The sequence below is a fragment of the Olea europaea genome, chromosome 12 (assembly GCF_002742605.1).
Source record: "Olea europaea var. sylvestris chromosome 12, O_europaea_v1, whole genome shotgun sequence".
Classification (NCBI taxonomy): domain Eukaryota; kingdom Viridiplantae; phylum Streptophyta; class Magnoliopsida; order Lamiales; family Oleaceae; genus Olea; species Olea europaea.
The window spans coordinates 21,849,984-21,867,366 of record NC_036248.1 but is presented as its reverse complement, the minus strand read 5'-3'; the positions used below and the strand labels follow the sequence as shown (position 1 = coordinate 21,867,366).

The following is a 17,383-nucleotide window of genomic DNA, read 5'->3' as shown; positions in this document are numbered from 1 at the left end:
TGGAACCTTAAGTAGTGTTTATGTTTAAGGGAAGACGCCAAGCATTTAAATGAAGAAACTAATCCTTGTAATGACTCGTGGTTGGAGCACTTATCTTTTGAACCTGTTCAACTCACTATTGGGCTGCTGTTCTTTCTCTGGGTTTTTCAGAGGTTGGATTGTCACGTTCTGCACAAATCAGTCCTAATACTTTCAATTGAATTGATACTGAAGTATCAAATTCAGTTACTGGCGAAGGTTGTGTTATAGGATCAAATGTCTCAATAGAGGATTGTTATACTTGTAACATTGTAAGCATCGAAGATGGTTGTAAACTGAATATGTAACATTGTAGCATGATTGCTCAAAATTTAGGCAAAGTAAATAGTGATATAACAGGGGATTCTTTTGCTTTCAGTCATGATCAAACAGGGAATGCAAAAAGAAATATTTTATTTTTATTTGAATTCACATAGCACAGAGATCATCTCCAAAAGAGCTTTAACTTGATAAAAAGTCGATGTTGCTTTCATGTTAAGCACACACAGAAGGAAAAAAAGATTAATGTAGATGATATCAGAAAAAGGAATATTAAAGAACACCTTCCCCACACACCCAACCCATCAACAGATATTGTTTTCTTTAATTACCATCAATTACTTGAGCTTTGATGGTGCAGAGATGCTTCCAAGTTGCATAGCTCATTCCTCTAAAGAAAACCCTCAATCCCTCGTCCCACCTGTATCTCCCTGTATAACTCGAGTGCCTCTTCCATGACTTTGGCCTGAGCCAACAATTGAGCTCTCTTCTTTCCAGAAGGATGAGTGGAAAGATAATCCCTCAATGCTGAATCACCCGAGATTCTTCCCAACTTCTCGTAGACTTGGGGCGCTGATCGAGGATCATACCCAGCAGAAGCCATGAGCATAAGTCCAATGTGATCTGCTTCCATCTCCATCCTGGTAGGGAATGGGTTATTTTCTTAAGTGAAACCAAATGCAACGCAATTCATGAAAAGGTAAAACATTAAACCATCAAGGAATTATTTGCTCATCAAAACCAAAGTTACTGTACAGTATTTACGCTCCAAATTTGACGCGAAAAGCAGGGAAAACAAAGTTTTATAGAATCTGAAGGCACAAATAAGCGTTGCATGTGTTCTTGAATGCTAAATTTCTGGTTCCAATGCGTTATAATATGTGATGTTCTGGTGGTTAGTTTCTTACTACTAAAAAAATTTACGGATGAACCCTTTGGCACCATTTGTGATGGATTCTTACTAAATTTGAATTTGAAATTGAAAAATAATTTAAACCTCGTATTCTTTGTGATAATCAGCTAAAAACTAACACTCCTGGAACCATAACAAAGTCATGCATCAATACTAAATGGACCTCAACTTAAAGGTGGAAATGGTCAGAGCAACCTAGCAAGATTGGCAATTGCAAGAAAGCGAGCCAGCTAAACTTCATTTTAGTATTTCGAAAGGCACAATTTCCAAGTTCGAACTCTTCATACATAAGGTGTGGAGTAATATGCACATTTCAACGAAATTCCATGCAATAAACAATCTGAATTCGACACAATACATAAATTTAAAAAATAATAATTTTCCGTTGCTAACAAAGAACATGTGATATGGATTAATCACTAATCCTGTGCTATCAAGGGCAATAAAACAACAGAGAAAAAATTGAAAGCAAGTAAAGAACTCAAAAATTATAGTGGTTCACCGCCAATTCAAGAGCTATGTTCACTTGCAGCTGCATAGTTTCACAAAGTTGAAGCAAAAGGATTACAATATGTTATGTGAACTCAGACCTCTCTGCTATGTTCTCTCAACTCAGCATATATAGGAAGAAACATTAGGACAACCTATTTTATGTGTGAACTTCTCAAAGTACCCATATAATACTTGAAAATATTCCCTTGGTCAGAGAATAGTGTAACATACAATTAGACTCCACTAATCCAACGACCAGACACAGTTAATCCACAACTTTCTGGTGATATGGGATTAGCTTTTTTTCTGATCAACAAGGACCTTAAGTCAGACGAGTAAATCTAAGGTTCATGGAAAATATGTATATTTTGAAGGAAACAGAAGAACAAAGAAATCTGCAAACATCTATATAAGCTGTAATCATTATGAATTCTATACCTCTCAAATGCATGAATCATTTTCTTGAATATTTTGTATCCTAGAGTGGAAATGTAAGGAGAACAGGCAGACAGCTAAAAATAATGTTTTTGCTGCATAACGAACAGGATGACACTTATTCTGGTAAATAATAGAGAATTCTGAACTGAATAGAGATCATACATCCTGTCCTGTAAACTAAAAGACTGTTAAATTATGGAGCAATAATACCCAAAGTAAAGCATATACGTCAAATTTGAAAATACGGGTCACTTACATATTCCTACTAGAATGTGAAACAATCGTACTTCTCGTATCAATGTCTATTACGCATACATACTCCCCTTAAATAACCATCATTTGCCAAATGCAGTCGTTGCTGACACCAAATGTTTGACATGGTAAATTGTATAACTCGAGACAGTATAAAATAAATTAAAATCTTGCACATTATAGTGTCTAGTTCCGTCAAATACGGGCATACCAAACATACACTTGATGGATAAGCCGAACATAGAACATGAAACAAAACATAGGAGTAAGGCATTGAGAAGAACATAAATAAATTCTATTTCGCCCTTCTTCTTTTTTTTTATAAGTAATCAAGTAATTTTATTAATAGATAATACATGGGGGTGTATTATTAATTTAAACAGGAAAGAAATGACATAAAGTTTGGTAGCCCTTCTACATAATTTGTGGCTGCAGCCTTAAACCAAATATACGAAGTCATATATAACAATTCTCTAATTTGCTCTATTGCTCTTGCTTGGTATTCGAAACAAAGGCTGTTCCTTTCTCTCCATACATACCATACAATGCATCCCGAAATAAGGTTCCACACAAGCCTACCATCTTTATCTCGAAATTTTCTCCTCCATGCGTGCAACACATCCTCCATACGCCTAGGCATCACGCAATCCATATGTTGGGAAGCTAGAATAATGTTCCACAACCACTGGACACCTTCACAATGGAGGAACAAATGGTCATTCATTTCTCCGTCTCTCTTGCACATATAACACCATTCGGTAATGTAAAAACCTTTTCTACAAAGATCATCCACCGTTAATATCTGCCCCCTCACAACCGTCCATAACAAGAAAGCCACCCGTGGAGGCAGTTTACATTGCCACACCATCTTCCAAGGAAATGAACTCTTCGTCGATCCCAATATGGATCTAAAATAAGTGCAAACTAAGAAAATACCATCCCATGCTAGCTTTCATCTGCTCCTATCATCCTCTCCCACTTGAATATGCACCTCGTGCAAGGAGGTCAAAAACAGTGCATAATCATCCAGTTCCCAATCCTACAAACCCCTCTCGAAGGCAATATCTCATCTATAATTTCCAATATGTATGGCTAGGACATTATTCACCATAGCGGTAGGCTCCAAGGCAATGCGATGTAAAGAAGGAAACGGTGCCTTTAGTGGATGATCTCCACACCAACAATCATCCCAAAATTTGATACTATTATCATTCCCCGTCACATAAGTCAATTTCTCTCGAAAGTCATTCCATTCTCGTCGGATATACTTCCACAAACTCACCCCATAAGATTCACGACCCTCGATCAAGCACCAACCCCCTCCATCACACCAAACTTCGCTCCTATAATTTGTCTCCAAAGACTTTCCCTCTCCACTCCAAATTGCCACAACCACTTGCCCAATAAAGCTTTATTAAATAGAATAAGGCTCCTCACTCCAAAGCCCCTCATCCTAACAGGAGAACAAACCACACCCCAATTAACCAAATGAAATTTCCTCTCTTCCCCTAGCCCTGCCCAAAGAAACTCCCTTTGAATCCTCTCTAATCTATTTGCCACTGTACCAGGGATAGGAAACAGTGACAAGAAATAAGTCGGGAGATTGGGTAGAGTAGATTTAATGAGAGTAAGGCAACCTCCCTTCGAAAGGTACAGCGCTTCCACCTCCACCCTTTCAACAACTCCATTTCAGATATGTTTACTTTTAAACCTTGCCCCTAAAGGAAGCCCAAGGTATGACATAGGAAACCGCGCAACCCTACAACCCAATATATCAGCTAACTCATCCATAGCAACCTCTCCCACTGGAATGACCTCGGATTTCCTTCAATTAATCTTCAATCCCGACACCGCTTTAAAACATAGAAGTAGCCGACGTAAGTTCCTGAACTGCTCATTATCTGCATCGCAGAGAATCAATGTATCATCTGCAAATAGCAAATGAGAAACCTATAAGTGTCCAACCGTAAAGCCCCTTAGCAGTCCTTCTTCCATAGCTCTATCAATCATCTTACTAATTGCCTTCATAATAATCACAAACAGCAACGGAGACAGAGGATCCCCTTGCTTCAAACTTCTACTACTTCGAAAATGACCCTCCGGGTTGCCATTGACCAAAACGGAGAATGAAACGGTGGAGATACAACATTGAATCCACTTGCACTACTTTTCCCCAAAACCACATCGCTCGAGCATGTACAGAAGGAACCCCCATTTCACGTGATCATAAGCCTTCTGAATATCAAGTTTACATGACATTCCTGGCACCCCCAGACACAATCGGGAGTCAACGCATTCATTCGCTATAAACACAGAATCCAAAATCTATCTTCCTTTCACAAAAGCATTCTGACTCTTAGTCACCACTTTTCCCAGCACCTCCTTCAATCTATTCGCCAAGATTTTCACGATAATCTTGTACAACCCACTAACTAAGCTAATAGGGCAAAAATCCTTAATTCAACTGCTCCCAGTTTCTTTGGAATCAGCGCAATAAATGTGGCATTAGAACTTCTCAGGAACCTGTCGTACTCAAAAAAATAAATGATAACATCTATAATGTCCGGTCCCACCACCTCTCAACAAGCCTTATAAAATGCAAACGAGAAGCCATCCAGTCCTGGTGCCTTATCTGCATTCATACTGAAAACCACATCCTCGATTTCATCTTCTGCCAATGGTCACTCTAACCAACTGGCATCCTCCTCCGTGATAGATGAAAAGTACAATCCATCCACCTTTGGTCTCCAGTTGAACTCTTCCCGATAGATATTTTGATAGAATCTCACCATCTGATTCCCAATATCCGGCGCATCCTCATAAGTAATCCCATCAACCTCCAATAGGGTGATAGAGTTGTTGCGCCTGTTAGAATTAGCGACTTTATGGAAGAATTTGGTGCATTTGTCCCCCTCTTTCAACCATGTAACCCTAGATTTCTAGCGCCAGGCAATCTCCTCCATCTCCACCAATCTCTCCAACTCTCCCCTTAGTACTCCACGTCTTTCCCTATCCTCCCCATCCAATCCTAGACCCTCCTCGCACCTATCCAATTCTTCAATTTCTAGGGTACTTTGATTTTTACACCAATTAACATCACCCACCACCTCCTCATTCCACCTCTTGAGATACCTCTTCAATGCTTTTAATTTTTAATCCAACACATAACTGGGAGACCCAACGAATTTATAAGATGTCCACCAATCCCTAACTCAATCCCTAAAGCCATCTACTTTAAGCCACATCTTCTCAAATCTAAAATGCCTCCTTCCACTGCACCTCACATCCCCCAATAACAAAATAGGGAAATGATCAGAATACATCCTCCCCAATCTCCTCTGAGTGACCTTTGGATATTTGACCTCCCACTCCCCACTAATCAAGAAGCGATCTATTCGAGATAACACAGGTTGATCCCGATTAGATGACCATGTGAAGTCTCCTCCAATCAAAGGCATGTCAATCAACATATTTTCCCTTATAAAATCTGAGAAATCCTCCATTGTCCCTGTTAATCTCCCGCAGCTAGACCTCTCTGTAGGAAATCGAACCACATTAAAATCACCCCCAATGCACGTTAGAATGTTCCACCAAGCCATCATCCCGGCCAACTCATCCCACAATCCACTTCTACTCTCATCAATATTAGGACCGTAAACTCCTGTAAACATCAAACGGAATCAATCCCCTGTATTTCTAAACGAAAGCGATAAAGAGAATAGTCCTTCACTGACCTCCTCCATTTCAAGAACTAGAGTGTCTCATATGACTAACACACCTTCAGAAGCCCCTGATGACCCCATATATTGATACCCGACATGTTGTCCCTCCCATAAACTCCTAACAACCGCCCTCGAGATGAACTCCAACTTCCTTTCTTGTAAGCAAACAAGGTCTGCCCTCCATCCCCTTAACAAATTTCGGATACCTAACATTTTTCCCGCTTCATTAAACCCCCTCACGTTCCAACTGATTATTTTTGGGATCATCTAGACGCTCTGTCATCCCTCTCAAGCAATCCTTTCTTTGACTCAACACCCTTGGCATCGTAATTTACTGACCACTCGAGCCGCTTAAGCTCACGATCTCCCTTTCTTCTTCATTTAGCCCTTTGTATATTCATCCCCTGTCCCCTACTGCCTTCCAATTCTTCAAATAATTGCAGAAGTCTACTTTCATATCCATCGCATGACACACAAACCATCTTACTAAAATCCTGAATTTTTTGAAGGACCCAATTCGAAGGTGGGGGTTCATCGTCGATTGCATTCGCTTTCGTTGTTTCCTGTGCTAGATGAAACTCCAAGGGATCACATGAATATCCCTCTACTTCCTCCACTAGCTCAATATCCGTATCTGTGCCTCCTTGCTTAGCATCATCCACCCACAGCACCAGAGCTTTGTCGGTCTCTATTTCCTTTTCTTTTAAGGGCTTAAAATGCCTTCTGTTATATGTGCTCCCTGCCATGGATCTCGAACCTATAGCCTTGTGCTCTTTCAGTACTGTAAAGACTAATCCCTCTACCAAAACATGTCCCGTCTCTTGCTCAACTGGTAATGGTCCATCAGCCAGCAATGTTGTGTCCATCATTCCAAGTGTCCCCGACTCCAAATTCACCATCTTCAGCTTCCCTCCATTAGACCAAGGTCTCGCCTCCTCATTTGCTTCAGTTCTCAAGTTCTTATCCTCCATATCTTTAGTAAGGCCTGCTTTTGCTGATGGCTTTTTAGGTGTCAAGAGTTCTTTATCCACGGCCATCCCACACTTGTGACAAAGCATCTTGGGACCCACTACAAATCCACATCCTACGAGAGCCGAAGTAGTTCATCCAACTCCCCTTTCAATGACACGAGCCCTTATTTCGGCGGTATTCACCTAACCATCAATTGAACCTTCTGCGTATGCTGCCTCCCTGACCGGAATCGCCTGCACAGCCCAACAATCAAGCGCGTTTGCCTGGGAAGTGGCTGGAATCGGCCGAATCTGAGTTAGGGCTACAGTCCGATTCACTTCACTGTCCTCAATAGTGTTTCTTCCACCAGTTTCGCCGTCTCCCATAGCCCCCATACCATCCCAGATAGTCTTGCCGCTGGTCCGAATAACTGTTTGAGCAGCGGTGCTAGGGTAGCCGCCGCCTAATTGTGCGGCTGTATTATTGGCATGAGGCCGGTCTCCAGGGGTTTGCTGGGCAGAGCGATATTTTCGTCGCCGGCATCGTCCAGGGTCGGTGGTGAATGGGTGGTGGTTTGATGGGTATGGGGTTGGGGTTGGGGTTGGGGGTGGGATTTGGATATTAGGGAGAGAGGTTCCATAGTCTATTAAGAGTATTTTTCATTTCGCCCTTCAAATTAGATTATAGCCCATATTGACACAATAGAAATATGGAAAACTAAGATGATACAGAACATATATGCGAAGTATACCTCCGAGAAAAAGGAAGCCTTAGGAAGAGATTTGACATTGTGTTGACTATATCGGGCATCACAAACTGGTACAGAATTAACTGTAAAATGGCCAACCATAGGTTCTTTGAAATTTGTTCAGCCGAGTGCCTAGCCACAGCATGAGCAACCTATCAAGTAAAGAAATAAAATTAAAAACACAACTCCAATAACACTGTACCATAAATGATCCCTTAAAAATTCATCCAATACCTCATGCGAGAGAATGGTAGCAATTTCATAATCTGATCTAAAATGATTAAGCAGCCCGGTAAAAACAACAATCTTACCACCAGGCATACAAAAGGCATTAACTATAGGCTCATTAACCACAATAACCTCCCACTTCAAACCCTCCAAATGCCCGCTCTCGGATTTCATCCCTTTCTCTTGACCATGCTTCCTACTCTTCTGCACCCAATGATCATCAAGAATTTCATCATCCTTGTGCCATTTCTCCTCCTTTAACCACTTCTCCTCATCAGCAACCTTGTCACCCAATCCCATCAAAATGTCGTGCCCACTAGTCTCGTGAGGCAACCCAACACTCTCTGGTGAGTACCTTACATCACTCCACACCTTCTCTTTTCTCAAACCTCTCTGTAAAGCCTCAATTATGTCATGCGCTATTGCTTGAACCCTAATGCTCTCTGGGTGAAGTGGGGGCAGGATTTTCCCCTTAAAACTTTGTCTCATCTGCTTAAATTGAGTCTCTCCCAGCTCTTTTTCCAGACTTTTTGATAAAACTACAAAATGAGTTCTTTTTGTGTAAGGAACAGTCTCCAAATTCCCATAGTATACAGTAATAACAACCCCAGAGCCTACCAAAACCACAATAATCACGTTTCTGGGATTCTGAAACCACCTTTTGAAACCTCTTGGCTTGAAGTGGTAAACCTGGTACCTGTCCACATAGTAAAACCTCTTCACTCCGTGAAGAAAGGGGCTATTACTTTGGATTGATTTAAACCCATTTTGTAAAGCAGAATTCCTAAAAATTGGTTGAGAAAATTCAGAAATTCTCGATTTAGTGAAGCTGGGCTTCAAAGAATCAGTGTAGCAACCAGTTCTTAAACTCGGTTCTTGAATGAGGCTTCTATGCACAGTAATGTTTGAGTTGTAGCTACGAAAAGCATCAAAAATGAATCTAAATGGTCTTCTGTACCATCCCATGATGTTAATCAATCGAAAACACGATAATATGGTAAAATAACTGCAGTCGAATACGAAGATAATAACATCAACAAAAAAGTTTCTTCGAGAAAAAAGAAACAGGAAAATGAAAATTTTCACAGAAATTTATTCGAATACAGAGAAAAAAGAAAGGGAAATTTTCAGATGTGGGCTAAAGAATTTGAATGGAACTGCGGTGATCGGTGGGTGAGGAATGCAATAGAGGAGTGTGTAGACGTGTCTGGAAGTATTCTTGCCATGTGAGGGCGCCGGTGGAGCCTGAATTTTAGAATTTGACCAATTGTTATTGTTTTTTCATTTCTTCATTTTTGGAAAAATGTACTCATAATAATTTTATTATTATAACGTTCACATTAATAATTTCAATCATGTGAAGATCAAAGTTTGCAAACTTAAATAAGTGATTATATAGAACTTCACTTTTGAAGATTGATGACTCATAATCGTATCTTATTAAAAGATAAAAAGGAACAACCCTAATTTTCCATTTTTTAAAATCAAGACTCATTTGTGATTCTTGCATCATTGATGGTTTTGCTTATTAGTAAATCATTCCTGTTTTCAATTACTTATTTATCAATATTATTTTTTTTAGCATTAAAATTTCTCTTTCTAAAAAGCAAGTCTCTAACAAAATAGAATGATTCTTAAGCAAAAACAAAACATACTGTATGTCAGTTAGAACATCTTTAAAAAACTCTCTATTTTCAAATAGTATATTATAACTTAGAGAGCATCTATAAATTTTGAAGTACTCCAATAGACTTTTTATATCTAATACTTAATTTTATTACTTTTCAAAAAAAAAAATATTATTATTTTTTTCTATATTTTATTTTAATTAACTTTTCTATAAATTATTATATTATATCCCTTAATTGAAAATTGAAATATTTTAAATACATTTAATTATAGAAAGTGAATTTGGTTCTAGAAATTTGGAGAGTGAAACTCACTCTCAAATTTAAAATATTAATTAAAAGAATCTCTTTGAGCATGATTTTAATAAGACTTTTTAAAATAAAAAGTATCTCATATTTAAAAAGTTCGTTGGAAATGCTTTTAGACAAAATTACGAGTGCTATATTTCAAATCATCCAGTCGTTCCAGCAAAGGTTCCAGGCGTACCAGTCAAGACTGGCTTACCTCAACTGGGATGTTTCAACAGCAAGATAAGAAGGGAGTACCTTCATCATCTCATGCTAATGCTTCTCGAATGGATGCTCAAGATGCTGCTAAAGCTTTTTGGAAAGATAATGATTTTAAAATGGATGCTTGAGGCTGCTAAAGCTTTTTGGATAAGAGCAAGTGAGGGGACAAACACTTGGTGATGAAGACACGAATTCAGAGGGCTCGGTAACCGAATCTCAGTCTGCTGGACATGATAAAATTGAAGGCAGAATGGTGGACCAAGAATCTGCTTCTTGGGTGAACTTGTTTAAAGATAACAGGAAACTCGATGAAGGTTTCAAACTCCAACCGTTTCTGGATGATGTCGAAGAATCATGGGGGTATTGCCTTCTTGGTTACTTTGCCGGTCGTTTCCTAGATAAAACGACGTTACTTTAAATGTGTGATTCATGGAAGGGTGAATATCACTATTTCATTCATGAAAGCGGATGGTTAATCTTCAAATTCGAGAATGAGGCTTCAAGAACAAGTGTGTTGCATGGGGGTCCCTATTGAGTGTTCAGGAGGCCATTAATGTTAAAGATAATGCCCTGATGTTTTGAATTTAATGATAAGGAGGTGAACACCATGTCGATTTGGGTAAAGTTACCAAGATTACCTTTGGATTGTTGGAATTCAAATGCTCTGGAAAATATTGCCTCCAAAATCAGAAAACCAAACTCTACGGACAAGCTCACATCAACTAGGGGCAGACTGTTTTATGCTCGGGTTCTTGTGGAAGTCGATGCATCTAAGGATTTGGTTCGTACCATCTCAATGAAGCTGCCAACGAATAAGTCAAGAGAACAACCAGTAGTGTATGAGCATGAGCCTAAGTTTTGCTTGAATTGTAAAATATTCAGGCACAAAACAGCTGCATGCAACATGAAAAATAAAGCTGGTGAGCCTATTGCTGAACGGATTGAGACAAGAAAAATAGACAGAATTGTGCCCTAAAGTTGCAGCAATGAACTGATCAGTCAAAAGAAACAGCCTGAAACGCCTGTTAAGGTTGTTTCCAGACAGAACAAACAAATGAAACAAGCTGTTGAAGGCAGCAAAGAACAACCTGCTGAAGGCAGCAAAACAATGAAGGGACAGGAAACCCAGCCTGTTAACGGGGATCAAAATGATCTTAATCAACCTGAACTGCAGCAAGGTTCGATCTAGGGGTGCAGAAATTGAAACCCCCAACTTGGACTAGGATCCCAGTGAAGAATGCCAAGGGAAACTTGGAGAGGAACAAATCATATCAACGAAGAAAAATAGGAAAAGGGATCCCGCGCCTCATGATCTTGATCAACCAAGGTTGTAACGTTTGTTTTAGTTTCGAATCCCTTGCTTTGGATCTTTAGATCCTTTGATATGCTTGTTTTGGATATGCCAGGAGTAGTACTCGACTTTTTATCAATACAATTTTATATACCGATTTAAAAAAAAAAAAAAATCCCAGACAGAAGAAAAATTGCATAACAATTTCATTTACGATACATTTGGTACAATAAATTGGAAATGATTGAAGTCACAAAGTTTAAATTTAAAAAAATACAAAATCAAGAAAACAATAAAAGACGGGGAAGAATTCAGATTAAACTTACAAAACCAAATATTTTTTAAAAAAAAATATAGTAATGTAACATAATACCAAAAAGAATTTCATTGTCCCAAAATTTCTATGCCGTTTTGGCATTAAAGTTTTGTGTGTGAAGGGTAACCAGGGTTCTTCACCAATTGCTGTTGCCACGGCCTCTTCCTCTCGAAAATCTATCATTTCTTCTATCAGAAAATCCCCCTCTTCCTCCTCTTCCTCCAGAGAACCTACCATCTCTCCGATCAGAAAATCCACCACGCCCACCACCTCCAAACCTTCCTCCCCGTGCCTGCTCTCTTTCTTGTAAGCGTGGCAGTGATTTCACTACTTCTAAGCTTACACCAGCGGCATTTTCCTGGCCTGCAAATCCAAAAATGTAGCAGGAATCAATCACAGCTTGACCCTTGTTGAACAGAAAGTGTATAACAAATGGTAGGAACTAACCAGCAAGGAAGGTGTCCAGATCTCCGGCAGCCACATCAAACACTGCACCATTACCGTCAGCCGTCAAAGCAAGACCCTTAATGGACTCTACCTTTTCGTCAGATAAAAATCTACGCAGAACGTTGTAAGCAAACCTGAAATATGATGGCGTTATTCAAAAAACAGGATGATGTAGAACATTTTCACAGACAAACAGAAAGCTAATTAGATATGCTGAAGTGACCAACTTTTTCAGCTCTCTCATACTACAATCCCTCATTTCCTCTCGTGAGAATCCTACAGCTAATATCCTAAGCCACAAGTAGTAAGATGCACTCTTTCTAGAACAATGATATCTAGTACCAGTCGTGTTGAACACCAGTCTAGGTATTAGCATATGATAAGTTGATATAGAACATTTTCATAGACAAACAGAAAGCTAATTACTTATGCTCAAGTGACCAACTTTTTCAGCTCTCTCATACTACATTCCCTCATTTCCTCGTGTGAGAATCCTATAGTTGATATCCTAAGCCACAAGTAATAAGATGCACTCTTTCTGGAATAATGTTATCCAGTATCAATCGTGTTGAACATCTGTCTAGGTATCAGCATATAATAGGTTCTATTAAATAGGTCATAATCCTTACACTTAACTAAAACTGTAATTTAATGCGACAAATGCTACTACCTAGACTGGTGTTAAACACCAGTGGTGTTAAATAACATTAATCTTCTTTCTGATCAAGCAAAATAATGAGATAACATACACCGCGCATGAATTTAAAACTGTTACAATGAAAATCCCAGCAGTACTGAACATTTATATGAAGGCCATGTTACAGAGACGAAATATGCAGATTATTAATTACAGAAACAACGTCCTCCATCTTTTCTGGCGATGTGTGAAAATGGGCCTTAAAAGAATGTATGTCACCACATTCTATTCTATGAAGATTCATATTTGGCTCACAAGACAGACATTAGCAAACAGCAAGGTCATTGTCACCTTCTGCACCTTTGACCTTTCGCAATGTTCAAACACAACAAACAGATATCAGTAGATGGATAAAATAGTTTAAAGCACTTGCGATGGTGTATAAACGGGCCTTCCACATCCAAGGAGAACTGTAACGTAGTTCTCCATGGAAGTGAGGAGGGATCGACTCTTGATCTCAGTATAACCCTGCATGAAAAACAGCATAACTGTTAGTGTCAAACTTAAAATCAAAAGATGCTTGGCATCATAAACATATATGATCAGTAAGAACCTACTGCAGACTTGGCGAGAGCTTTTGCTAGAAGTTCTTTCGGCGCTAAATTAGAGGTGCTTAGAAGCTCTTCAGCAGCAGCCATGAATACCGGAATTACACTAATAATTTTTAAGAATATATAAGCACCTGGAGTCACAACAACACCTTTAAGTATATACAAGTAAATAATATACAAAAGTTCACCTGTCAGAGATCTCGTTGATTTTTTCTGCTGCTTCTGCACCAGCAGCTTTAGCTATATCAGCTGGTTGCGGAGCAGATATATGCTCAAACTTCACCCCAGATTCTCTTTCTATCCTAGAAAAATTTGACTTCCTTGGATCATAAAGCATTACAGCAACACCAGTTTTCCCTGGGAGAAGCGTTGAAACAGTTCTTGTTAGTTCATGACCTTCAAAACTGAAATAGTTGAAAATAATTCAGCAACTCACCCGCTCTCCCCGTTCGTCCAGACCGGTGAATATATGCCTCTACATCACGTGGGGGTTCACACTAAACACAATTGATATTTTAAGTACATAGATTACTAACAGGATCTAGAGTACACAAAACAAGCAGGATATGATAATCAAGAATAGTAAAACACACCTAGAATCAGTTCAACGTCTTCAACAAAACCCATCCTCAACATCTCATCAGCTTCATCAAGGACACGGAACTTCAGTGAACTTAAGTCAATATTCCCCCTCTCTATGTGATCCTGTACAATGTTGAGAAAGCCAACAGCATTTTTGCTCTTCAAATACAGACTACGACAGAATCATGCGCATAGCAGTACAGAAAGGTTAATTAGTAAAAAGTGTACCTTAATGCGTCCGGGAGTTCCAACTACTATATCAACACCTCTTTTCAATTGGATCTGCTGTGGCTGGTATGGAGACCCACCATATAGACAACACGATTTCAACCCTAATGCTCCACCATAGACTTCAAAATCTGAAAACACCTATAATCATATAAAGAAAGAGAAGGAAATGAAAAAATAATAAGATGATAACTTGGGAGCCTGGAGGAAATAAAGTTCAATACTAAAACATTAATTAAGAAGATGATAACTTGGAGGAAGTAAAGTTCAATACTAGGATATAAATCTTGTGAAACTGTTCGGTCAAGAGACACTACCTGAGTGGCCAATTCCCTAGTGGGTAAAAGTACAAGAACACTAGGCGCTCTCCCATATCCTTTCTTTCTTGAAGCTACTGTGGGTCCATTTGTCAATGACTCCAATATGGGTAACACAAAGGCCAAAGTTTTGCCCTGTTAATAGAGAGTAAATTTTACAAAACATTACATTAAGTTGAATGGAAAGTGTTCATCTAAACATATTGCAATAAATAGTATTGGTCTAACATACAAACAGGATTGCAGTAGATTATAATTTTAAATTTTATTCCATTTTCTAGAGAACTGAAGGCAGATGAACCCGTTATCATATCAAGAATCAGAACAGCTTGCAGATTTTATAAACATCTGAATACACAAAATACGGTGCTTTCATTGCAACATAACAAAAAGTGCAACCATTTTAACATTGTCAAAATAATAAGTTTCTGCATCTTGAACAAAAGGACAACAGTGATTTTCCAAAAAGAATTACTGCACTAATTAATCAAAAAGGTAGCTCAAATATAACTTCCAATTCCAGAAACAAATAATGAAACTCTGACATTATAATCCAATGATTTGAGTGAGATGACAACAGAGGAAGGACGTCCATTTCCCCCCAATTTCAGTAACCTTTATATTTATACCATCTCCATTATAGCCACAGCAAGAACTTGTGAAAAATAAACTCCATAAAAGACTCAAATATTTAGTGTTTTCTATTTTCTGTATGCGCAACCATGGAGCAACCTATAATATTTAGAATCAGAAGTAAAAGAATTTCACAGAAACTCTTACTCAGATAAAAAGGTATGTTACTGCAACGTTACCAAAGAGAGCCAATTCTGAGCTAATTTTTTATCCAAACCCCCAGGCTTCTATCATCAGGACCAATAGAAATAGCATATTTAGAAGGAATAAAAATGCAAATTAAACAATCAGCTTCCTGTCTCCAATTCTAACCAGTGCCCTTGTTTAACATAACAAAAATGGTAACCAATTTAAGCCTACTTTACATTAACGATAAATTCACTAAATTAAGCTGAAAAACCTCAAATTGCAGTTTAAAATTTCAATAAAAACCCTGACCTGACCAGTGCGTGCCCTTCCAATCAAATCAGCCCCGTCAAGAATGGTATCGAAAGTCATGGCCTGAATCGGGAACAGCGATTCAATTCCCTTAGCCTTCAATACCTCCCTCAACGGCTCTGAAATCCGAAAATTCGACAGTGCATTCAGATTTTCGACCTTCTCCTCATCATCATTACCGATTTTCATCTTTTTCTTCATATTCAAATTCATCGCATCGCCCATTTCCGAATTAGGGTCGCTCCTCTCCTCCTCATTATCAGTCTCGTCAATCTCTGTAGCATTCCGCTTCTTCTTCTTCTTCTTCTCATCTTTTTTTGTTGTCTTAACAGTATTTGAATCAAGGTTTGAGGGCAGTTTTGTCTTTTTGGATTTTTTCTCTTTTTGGGTCTTTTTCTCAACAGAATCATCAAGCTCCGGAGTTTCGGGATTCAGCTGCTTCTTCATTTTCTTCTTGCTTTCAGGGGATTGAGATTCCGATACAACAATTGAAGGCATGATGATTATTTATCTAAATGCGTCGTGGGGTGGGTTATGTGTCTCTCGTGCTGCTGTAAGGTACAGGGAACAGCAGAGAGAAGAGGAAGAAGTGGATTATTAGGGTTTACGGTTTTACATGCTATGGCGAGGGAAATTGTAGTGACCGTTATGACATTTGATATTGGGTCGAGCGGGTAAACTATGGTTTGTAACAGGGCAAAATTTTGAAGCCCAAATCATAATTGGGACTTGCTGCTTTTAATTTTCCTAATAGTGGAAATTAAATGGGAGCATGCTTTGAAGTATACAATGCAAACTTCAGTTAGAAAGATTTTTTAAGCATAGTTCAAGTATCACATTTTATTAATTAATATTATTTTAATATTTGATAATTAATATTAATAATAAAATAGTAATTATTTTGATTATGGCGTGTTCTATTAAATATCTGAATTCAAACTTACAATATTTTCAAAACCGTTTTCTCTCTCTCTTCCTTTACTGCACCCACTATCTCTGGTTACTTCATTTCCATTCCAGCCATTTTTACTACATTTTAGGCCTGTAATTTCTACTGGTCTCTGTATTGCCAACCAAAATCGTTATTTTCATTATATAATCCATTGGTTATTGATAGAATATATTGGCGACATAAAATGGCGAAATCGAAGGGTGCAAAAAAGGGTGATTAATATTGAAGAGTCGTCACAAAGAAATCGCAAGAGGAAGGCTGAGGGGAACCCCGAAAAAATCCCATTGAAAAAGCACACAGTGATCGTGCGGAAAGAGTTATCGAAGAAAGTTATTTCGTCCCCTTTTTTTAAATCTAAGTGATATATATGTGTATAAAAATGGTTCGGTAGTATGTACTGAAGATCAATTGGAGAAATGTGATCATTACCCTAATCGATTCTATACGTGATTGGAATGGATTAGGATTTTTTTATTGAATCCCGTTTGTCATTGAAATGTAAGTTCTCTTTAAGCGATCTAAACGTTATTTAATCAACAAAATAGCATTTAGATCAATGCGGAATAAATTGGATCGAAAACGTACATCCCGCCATTGTCGTTCTTGACGCACTCACTCAAGCTTGTAGGTGGTGTTTAATTTGGGTTAAGGCTCTTCTAAGCCCTCTTTCTCACTGCTTAGATGGTGTGTGCAAATTGAACATGAAAATGAGCTTAGGGACCTTCCGAATGAATTTCAATACCTCTTATAAA

General features: G+C 38.5%; 2 protein-coding genes across 4 annotated transcripts; both read right to left on the bottom strand.

Annotated features, from left to right (window-relative positions):
* Positions 1-415: 415 nt before the first annotated feature.
* Positions 416-9,320, bottom strand: LOC111406077 (mitochondrial metalloendopeptidase OMA1). 3 transcript variants are annotated; one of them, XR_002704929.1, is made up of 4 exons: positions 8,048-9,320; positions 7,817-7,965; positions 2,397-2,498; positions 817-938 (listed from the first exon to the last, which is right to left on the bottom strand). XR_002704929.1 is itself a non-coding variant. In XM_023035275.1 (3 exons), exons 1-3 carry the CDS (start codon positions 9,005-9,007, stop codon positions 689-691), a joined length of 1,359 nt encoding a protein of 452 aa, XP_022891043.1. In that variant the 5' UTR covers positions 9,008-9,318; the 3' UTR covers positions 416-688. The 3 variants fall into 3 exon arrangements, 1 of the variants encoding a protein (XP_022891043.1); XR_002704930.1 differs by lacking the exon at positions 817-938 and adding an exon at positions 945-2,310; XM_023035275.1 differs by lacking the exon at positions 2,397-2,498 and having other exon boundaries at positions 416-938; positions 8,048-9,318.
* Positions 9,321-11,818: 2,498 nt separating this feature from the next.
* On the bottom strand, positions 11,819-16,342 carry LOC111406771 (DEAD-box ATP-dependent RNA helicase 7-like). The gene is made up of 10 exons (XM_023036149.1): positions 15,680-16,342; positions 14,609-14,743; positions 14,292-14,432; positions 14,073-14,186; positions 13,918-13,978; positions 13,670-13,838; positions 13,488-13,584; positions 13,304-13,398; positions 12,234-12,367; positions 11,819-12,149 (listed from the first exon to the last, which is right to left on the bottom strand). Exons 1-10 carry the CDS (start codon positions 16,175-16,177, stop codon positions 11,923-11,925), a joined length of 1,671 nt encoding a protein of 556 aa, XP_022891917.1. The 5' UTR covers positions 16,178-16,342; the 3' UTR covers positions 11,819-11,922.
* Between the last annotated feature and the right edge of the window lie 1,041 nt (positions 16,343-17,383).

Coding starts and splice junctions, on each gene's coding strand:
- LOC111406077 (XM_023035275.1), bottom strand. CDS start 9,007: ATGGGATGGTACAGAAGACCATTTAGATTCATTTTTGATGCTTTTCGT. Junction 7,966..8,047: donor CTACCATTCTCTCGCATGAG/GTATTGGATGAA, acceptor TTTACTTGATAG/GTTGCTCATGCTGTGGCTAG. Junction 939..7,816: donor AGGCTTCCTTTTTCTCGGAG/GTATACTTCGCA, acceptor ATTCCCTACCAG/GATGGAGATGGAAGCAGATC.
- LOC111406771 (XM_023036149.1), bottom strand. CDS start 16,177: ATGCCTTCAATTGTTGTATCGGAATCTCAATCCCCTGAAAGCAAGAAG. Junction 14,187..14,291: donor GAACTCCCGGACGCATTAAG/GTACACTTTTTA, acceptor AACATTGTACAG/GATCACATAGAGAGGGGGAA. Junction 13,979..14,072: donor ACGTTGAACTGATTCTAGGT/GTGTTTTACTAT, acceptor AATTGTGTTTAG/TGTGAACCCCCACGTGATGT.